Here is an 8,432-nt window from a genome sequence, read left to right as displayed (position 1 = left end):
GGTGACGACGGGGTAGTTCGGGTGAGGCTGCCCGACTCGAACTCCGCACCTGTGCAGGTGCCAGCGGCGGCGGTGCTTGTTGGCGAACGAGACACGAGAGGGACCGTGGCCGCCGGGTCGCAGAACCGCAGAAGCAGCGTCAACAAAGCGGCGCGACCACGGGAAGGAGGCGTCTGACGTGGCCAACGACAGAGAGGAGGAAGAAGGCCCATTGGTGTATCTCCGTGCCCACAGCGTCAGCTATGGGCCTTTAGAAGTCCAAATGAAGTATGGGCCGCCGTTGAGTCAATGCTAGCGAGGGGTAGCAGGTTTGCTAAAAAAACGCCAGGGTAGCATGTTAGGGCCCGTTTGAAAGGAAGAAATTTCCACAGGCATCCTGGGCTGCTCTTCCACAAAGCAACAGGTTTGCTTTTTATTGAGCCAGTGCTTCCCATCCACAAAGTTCTCTAGTGACGAGTGAGCAGGGATGAAAACGGTATGGATATTTTCTGACCGTGTTTGAGACCGAATCCATTTAGAGGTGTTCAGATCTGTCTGTATCTGTGTCCGGATATTCAACATCCGATACCGTATCTATATCCAAAAACTCAAATCGCATATTTATGATATCGACATCGAATCGTATCCTATCCGGCATGGCTGATACTATCCGTATTCGAATCCGAATCCGACTAGAAATATAAAAACAAATGTAATATCGGCGATATCCGTCCGTATCCGATCTGTTTTCATCCCTACTGGTGAGTGGTAAATACGATAACAGGCAAATGGTGTAACCTTGAGCTTCGACTAAATTTATAAAAAAATGTTAACATCTATATTATTATTAATTAGGCCGCTGTTTCTAGATTTTTTTTTGTTTGTTTCCGTGCTTCCTCTTGTAAGCTGGTGTCCCTGGCCACTTAAACTGTGTACCGATTTGCTTTCTATAAAAGCAGAGTTTACCTCCGTAAAAAAAACATCTATATTATTAATAAATGCACTAATATATCACATGATGCATCTAATACATCTTATTTGTGTATAGATATTTGTGCACTTTTTCTATAAATTTAGTCAACGCTATGAAAGTTTAAATTAGGAAAATTGAAACAGCTTATAATTTGGAACAAAGAAAGTATTCGCTAAAGAATAAAACTATGTGTACCTAGAACATAGCTTTATAAGAGCATCTCCAACGACAACAAAATAATTAAAAAAATCTAGTTTAGCAACTTTTCCAATAAATATTGGAAAGGGCAAAACAGCGCCATAATCAACAGTCTGTCATACTTTGCTCTAAAAGATCAAAATGCTGAACCATTTGAAGATTTTTGTCGCTGCTTGTGTCACGACGATTTATAGTTTCAAATAAATTTGTTGTAAAAATTATAAAAATATATTCAACGATTTATCTAATGGTACTAACTATGCACCATAAATAATATATTTAGTTAGAATTAAAATATTTGACTTCTCATAAATTGATAATCACACATTTTTTTGAACAGAGGTAGCACTAGTGTAGCACAGTAGTAGCATCCCGTCATGCGGCAAACTAGAGCCTATTCGCTGGGTCGTAAATGATCGTAAATTTTCAATAAAAAATATTTTTCTCTTACACTAAATCACCCAGCAATAATAATCCACGATAATATACGATTCTGTACCAGCGCCAGCCGAACAGGCCGGCCGATCGATAAACGCACACCGAGAAATGGCCAGGCGTGAGCACAGCGACAAAGCCCGGGCGGCCATTTTTCTGCGCCGAGCAGAGCTGCAGAGGCGAGCTGACCGGAGAGAGGGGCTGCCGTGACAGACCGGGGGCCGGGGGACGTGACCGGAGAGGGCCGGACCGGACGCGACCAGACGGACAGACCATGTCCGTGTGGTAGTAGTTTTATTTCGTCGCCAGGCAAGGCACCGACGGATTCGACGGATCCAAACATCGTTTGTAGCCTGTATGCCAGCTAAAAGCCTTTTGTTTTGGCGAATTGGAATGGCCACAGCCAACGGCAGTGAGTGACGTTTCAGTGGCCGAAATGCCGAATGCGTCGCCGGCACCGGCACATTGGACGCGTACTACGAGCTCCGTGAGAGCCGGCCGGCCGATTGGACAAGTGATTGCGAGTATTACCTCGATTGATGCAGCCTGCTCCTGCTGCTGCCTGCCACAAATGACACAGTACATTTTTTTTACCGAGAAATAAATCGTGGTTTGCCAAGTTCATGTTCGAAAACATCTTTCGTAGTCATCGATCAGTTTGAACCCCAGGACGAGGACGCATGTGAAGTCAGTCTGTGAGTGTGAAGCAGCAGAGACACATGGATGGAAGTGAAATCTCCAAACTTTTGCAGGACGGACGGACAAGCTAGCGGCGCGGCGGGAGGTCATTGGAAAGAGCCAATCTGTGCAGTGCGTCGCGTCGCGCCGCGCCGCGCGTACTTTGATGCGCACGCTGCACAGAGCCCACCATTTGGGGAGCTTGGATTGGAAATTTGGAACGCTCGTGCAGTCGTGCTGCTATCTACCTCCTCTGTCCTGGTTCCAAATTAATTTATTATAAAAAATATTTTATAATTAATCTATTGATATTTATTTGATAATATAAATATTAATATTTTTTTATCTATAATTGATTCAACTATACTATAACTATAACGCAACACTATGCTAGAATGGTATGTTTTTGTAGACGGAGGGAGTATACTGCTACCACTGGCAGCACAAACAATACGCCATGACACAGTGAGAGCCAAAAGGCCTTTCCAGCTTTCCATTTGGAGCGACTCCCGCGTCTCTCGGGGCTTTCCAATGCAAGAAGAAAGGAATCGCCTCACAGCTTTCGTCAGATCAGTAGCGGCCGGCTGGCCAATGCTGGCTGCTGCTACCTTGTTGCAGCTTGTTTTGCTTGCACTGCATCCACTGACCTGCTCATCTGCACCAAGCTATGCTATCAGTTTTCATTTGCTTGCGACGCTACCTGTGAGTCTGTGACTCGTGAGGTCTTGGTTTTGCAGTGCGAGAGAGCTGATCGTTCAGCACTTCAGCTGGCCGGGCCAGGCGGCCAGCTGAGCTGAGCCGTCTTTTGCTGCCTGCAGCAGCTGAAGAGGGCTTTCAATTGGACGGGACAAATCATGGGGCCTGTGGCGTGTCCTAGTGATGTACAATACAGTAGTACAGTGCATGTATTTCTGAATAAAACAAAGAGTAGAAGCCTAATGAATCCTGTCTCCCTATACTACTCAGGACTAGTACCCACTAGCATTACTACAGACAACACCACATGGCAAAGGGATACTACTTGAGCCCAAAAACAAAAGAAATTTCACTTCCAAGGAAGTCAAATAAAGACTGTTTAGTTGGTACTAAAATTTGCAATGCTAAAGATTTGACAGCAAAAGTTGCTAAAACTTAAGCAAAACTATTTTCCATAGATTTGGCATATGAATTGTGAGATGTTGGCAAATTTTAGTAGCACACCAAATAACTGCGACTAAGTTTTAGTAACCAAATAACTGCGCCTAAATTTGACTAAATCTATAGAAAATTGTATCAACATATATGTTTTCAAATAAATTAATTATAAAAATATATTGTATGATTATATTAACCTAGTAATATTTATTACATGTCATAAATATTAGTATTTTTATATATTGGTCCAACCGTCCAATTTCAGATTGTTTGACTCCTTGTAAGCAAAATTTCCAAATTTTTTTAGATTTTTTTTGAGCTACTCCCTCCGTCCCATGTCCAGGTTCAAAGCTAGGACTTCTAGCGTCGTTTAACACAAACGATGAACATCCTTTCCTGCAGCTCCTTATTGCCATGGAACTGTTGTTCGACGCATATTTCACTCATTCCATATTCCCTAGTATGGAGGCGTGTAAGACTGCAAAGAGCCTGAATAGAAGTGCTGAAGATGCTGATCCAATGGGAGGAAAAGATAGTTGGATGTGCTTCTGACAAACTGAAGTATGGAGTAAAACAGATAGGCGAACCAACATTGAACAAAATTACCTAGCTTGGATGTCATAATAGTTTGGTAGTGAATGCTCTTATGCGGCAGCGTTGAGTTAACTGACAGAAAAACATCCTTGTAACGCAGGAGGAGCATACGCTTGTCACTACAAAGGGGAAGCTGGAGCATACGTTGTTTCTCCAGTGATCACCATAGCCAAAAGGGACACCACCTCGATCATAAGAGGAAGCAGAAAACAAATCACCAAATCCAAAAGAGATCCTATACTATTACATTATATCCACAAAGCAGATTGCTTCCGTTGCGATCGATCAGTGCTGGCGTTTCTAAGGGTCGAGGATGTGCCGCCCACACTTGCATCTCCAGCTCAGCGGCTTGTAGTTAGAGTGGTCATCGTAGGAGGCCGGCATTGCTCTTCCACCGGTGGCAGCAGCAACTCTGCTGCCATGGCCGAGACCCTCCTTCTTCCTCTTCTGCAGCTCCTGCGGAGATATGGGCACCTGCACTGCCTCGCAATGGCCACAGGACCTGCACCTCCCCTCGCAGCTCGGCGGCCTGGATCCGATCACGCCTCTGATGCCTGCAAAGCTCGCCTCCTGCAAGAGCAGACACAAAAGGAAGCTTCAGTTGAGAAAAAGAAGATCCACCCAATCCAATCCAAGCAAGAAGCTAAGCCTAGCTGGTTGAGAGTATTACACTGTAACCATTTGGTTGCCACTGACGACTGACCTCAATGACGGAAGCTCTGGCGTGGACGGTGGTGGCACGCGTGGAAATGAGCAGGAGAGCTACCAGGAGGAGGAAAAGATGGGCCATTTGATGACGATGCAGATCGGAAAAGGCAGGCAGGCTAGTGGGGAAGGATAGAATGGGGGAGGCGATGATGGAGAAGAAAGGCGAAAGTTGGCCAGCAGCTGGGTCGTCTTCAGACTTTCAGAGTTCAGATAGAAATTGCAACGCTCGTGCGGGCGTTTTATGCGCGCGGCCGTGTGTGGTGCCGATGTGCCGATGTGCGAGGCAGCGAGGCTTGATCGGATTCTCCCAGGAAGAGGACAGGTGGTAACTGGCAAGAAATACGGAGTACTCATCAGGCTCTGCTTTGAGCTTTCCCCTTTGTCAGCTCAGCTCGCTTTTCCGTGTACATGTAGTACGCCGTACCTCGTGTCCTGACCCGCTAGTATGCGCGTTGGGGAAATCTAATGTCCTCCGTCAATTAATGATGCTGGATTTGCTATCAAAATTTGCCATGCCAAATATTATCAAGTAAAAGTTGGAGAACAAATACGTATTTGCCATAAATTTAGTAAACCAAATTTGAGATGTTGGTAAGTTTTTAAATGTAGCAAATTAAATGGCTGCCAAAAACTTTGGCCTGTCTAAATTTTGACAACCAAATTTTAGCCATCTACAAATAGGCTCTATCTTTGCATCTCAGGGAAAAAAAGTTTTTCTCATGACCTTAAAATTACCATAATCTATGAAAAAAAATAAAGCTATTATTTTGAAGGAAATAAAATACACGTGTACCTCTTTATCAATTAATCAACACTATCATTATAAAGAACATTACCTAAAATACTCCTATACTAGTGTATAAATTCGGGGCTAACTACGAGAAATATTAACCGAAAATACCTATATGCAGGCGCATTTATTATCACCCATAGACAAGATCTAGCCCTAAAACTTCTTCAAAAGCATGCTAAAGTGAGGTTTTAGGGCTACCACACTATGCGATGTCCTTAGTTGAACCATGCAAGCAAATAGTCCCTAGAAGAATGCAAGAATGAAATTTCACTGGTGAAACACACCAAGAAAAAATCATATCGAGCATAAGATTCACACAATTCCTTGAGCACACAACAATATAAGTAACGAAATAATGCCTGTGAAAGAAAAGAGTGGACAAAAGGAAACTGAAATTTTCTTATGGTGTTAAGTACTTGCCACTAGCCCCTAATCAACATTGGAGAACCCACTAAGGTTGAGCTAGCTCTCTTGAATCAGCAAAGCTCAAGATCCACTAGTAGTACCCATTCTACTCTACGAGTTGTTGGGTCTCATTTTACGAACTAGGCACAATGTTAGGAGCCTTTCGATAATCAACTTCTCCTAGAAATAATACTAGGCATGCAATGTAATTGTATGGGCCCGTCAAACTAGTAGTTAATGAAAGAGTAAATTGCACCCTCCATACGAAACCTGTATAGATGTATCACTTTGGTCTAACAACGTACAAAATGTGCAAATGGATGCATCGTCTTGACATTGTGCAATCATATATGGTTCAAATATGCTCGGTGGGCTGCATTTGTTATACACCGACGACAACATGGTGTGGATACACTAGTTGGTTGGGCATCACCCCATGTATCTACTTTAATGATTTGTTTGAGTTCTCGTATCATTCTGATCATGAGCACAAGATGGAAGCGGAGTGGCATTGGGGAGGGGCAATCGACGTTTAGATCACATTACTTGTTGATAGGGGGGATTGCATAGAACTCATCACTACCTTCTCCTTCAGTGATAGTGATGGAGCTATGGCAAACGTGTACGATGCGTCCTCCCTCCTGAATATGGTACAGTCTCTGTTGCCCATCATTTGGTCATTGCTAATCGTGGGTATGGACTCATGTTGATAGATTGGAACAAAAGGCACATCGGTGCCATCCTCCCTTATGGATTTGTCCACTCATCCACGATGATCATCTCTTTCTCTCTCATCTAATTTGCTTCAACATCCATTGTGTTCCAAATGTTGTATTCTTTGAGCTAGCTGTATCTAGCGGCCCTAAGCTTGATTGTTTGCAAATTTTAAATGCACAAAAAATTGAACAAGCATGTCTTCAACTTATCTGTTTTTGACAAATACATGGAAGTAAGGAGGCTGGGTTGGTGACAACGGTTTATTAGCGGCTAGCAAGCGTCTTCATAAAAAGGAACACTGAGAACATCTTCATTAGGGAACACAATTTTTACATTTTGGCCCTTCATCTCCTGGAGACCATAGGCACCATCCACGTGGCCTACCATTGTGGCAAAAAATAGACCGGTGGTGTGCATGTGACTAAAGATGCACACATATGATAACTTCATGTATCCATTTGCACATTTGGTAACTGTTGGACCAAAGTGATACAACCATACAAATTGTTGTATGGAGGTTGGTTGGTGTATTTAATCTTAGTGGAATCACATAGACCGACACCTTCAACAAAGCCCTCCTTTCCTGCTGCTGTGTAGACCCCACTTATTCTTCCCTCTCTGGTACACGCGTCATCGTACGTGCTGCCACCATAATCGTTTACATTAGTGAGGACGAGGTTGCTAAGGGTGGGTGACTGGTGGGCGACAGAGGTGGTGAGGGTGTCACATGAATATCTCAAGAGAGTCAGGTCAAAATGGCTACGACGTGTACCCTAAATCATTTACTAAAACATGTCATGAGCATCATGTTTATGTGTTAGTGCATATGATAAAGTGTGTAGATCAATTTCTTGTAATCTAAAATGACTAATAAAAATGTTAAACGAAAGTCGATTCAATAGCTCATGTATATCAAGTAGGGTTTAAAACTAATTTTTATTGAATAAAAACACTATAGAACATATGTGTAGCGCTTAAATAAAGTTTGGAATATGAACTTTGTAGATGGCAATGAAATACTTGTCGTAGAAAAATAACATTGCTAACCAACATTTCTAATAGCCTAGAAATGCAACTTGGAATCAAATTCAACTCATAGACTTAGAAGATTTTTAAGTGTATAGACAGCTAGACAATGCTATGTTTGGCAATTTATTTTGTGAAATCGGGTTAAAAAAGGTGTTATGTGTTTAGCTCGGGTTGGTAGCCTCATATGCCATCTTGAGCATGGTGAAGATGGTTTAGGTCCAGAAGCAACCGTTTAGTTGTTATAGACGCTTTAAATTTCGTGCACAACACGTTCTCGGGCTAGTTCACCAGGTGAGCACGGTCACCACGCCTCGAGGGGGCGACGTCGCCACGCCTGCTCGCTCCGCGCGCACACGCGCGCCGCTGCGCGTGTCCGGCTGCTCTAGCCTGGCCACCGCTAGCTCCTAGCACACGGAGCCGCTGCTGCTGCTTGCGCGGCCAGGTGGTGCTGCCGCCGGCCCCGCCACGTTGCCGCACTGTCGACCCGCCCCATGTCGCGATATAGCCGCTGCTGGTGCCGTCGCCTCATCGTCATGTCCGTGCCTCCCTCTGCATCTTTGCGCCGCTACCGGCCCAATGCGATGCCGCCTCTACCGCGCATAGGTGGCCGAGCTCACCGTTGCCTTGTCATTGATGACATTGTGGTGCATGGGCCACGCCGGTCACGAACGCGCGCGCCTGTCTGCTAGCACCTGGACGTGGGTCTCCACGGTCGTGTCAACCACATCCAGCCAAGGCATGCACACGCCAAGCCACCGGCCGTACCCCACCGCTCTCTCTGTGGTCTCA

General features: G+C 44.5%; 1 protein-coding gene across 1 annotated transcript; it reads right to left on the bottom strand.

Annotated features, from left to right (window-relative positions):
- Positions 1-4,013: 4,013 nt before the first annotated feature.
- LOC136538441 (EPIDERMAL PATTERNING FACTOR-like protein 2) lies at positions 4,014-4,883 on the bottom strand. Its single transcript, XM_066530413.1, has 2 exons — positions 4,695-4,883; positions 4,014-4,561 (listed from the first exon to the last, which is right to left on the bottom strand). Exons 1-2 carry the CDS (start codon positions 4,779-4,781, stop codon positions 4,292-4,294), a joined length of 357 nt encoding a protein of 118 aa, XP_066386510.1. The 5' UTR covers positions 4,782-4,883; the 3' UTR covers positions 4,014-4,291.
- Positions 4,884-8,432: the final 3,549 nt, after the last annotated feature.

Source organism: Miscanthus floridulus, chromosome 2, assembly GCF_019320115.1.
Source record: "Miscanthus floridulus cultivar M001 chromosome 2, ASM1932011v1, whole genome shotgun sequence".
Lineage (NCBI taxonomy): Eukaryota > Viridiplantae > Streptophyta > Magnoliopsida > Poales > Poaceae > Miscanthus > Miscanthus floridulus.
This window is presented reverse-complemented; position numbering and strand designations above follow the sequence as displayed.

Bases quoted from the DNA above. Each gene is read 5' to 3' on its own strand.
- LOC136538441 (XM_066530413.1), bottom strand. From the start codon at position 4,781: ATGGCCCATCTTTTCCTCCTCCTGGTAGCTCTCCTGCTCATTTCCACG. The intron at 4,562-4,694 runs GTCAGTCGTCAG...CTGCTCTTGCAG, and splicing joins CCAGAGCTTCCGTCATTGAG to GAGGCGAGCTTTGCAGGCAT.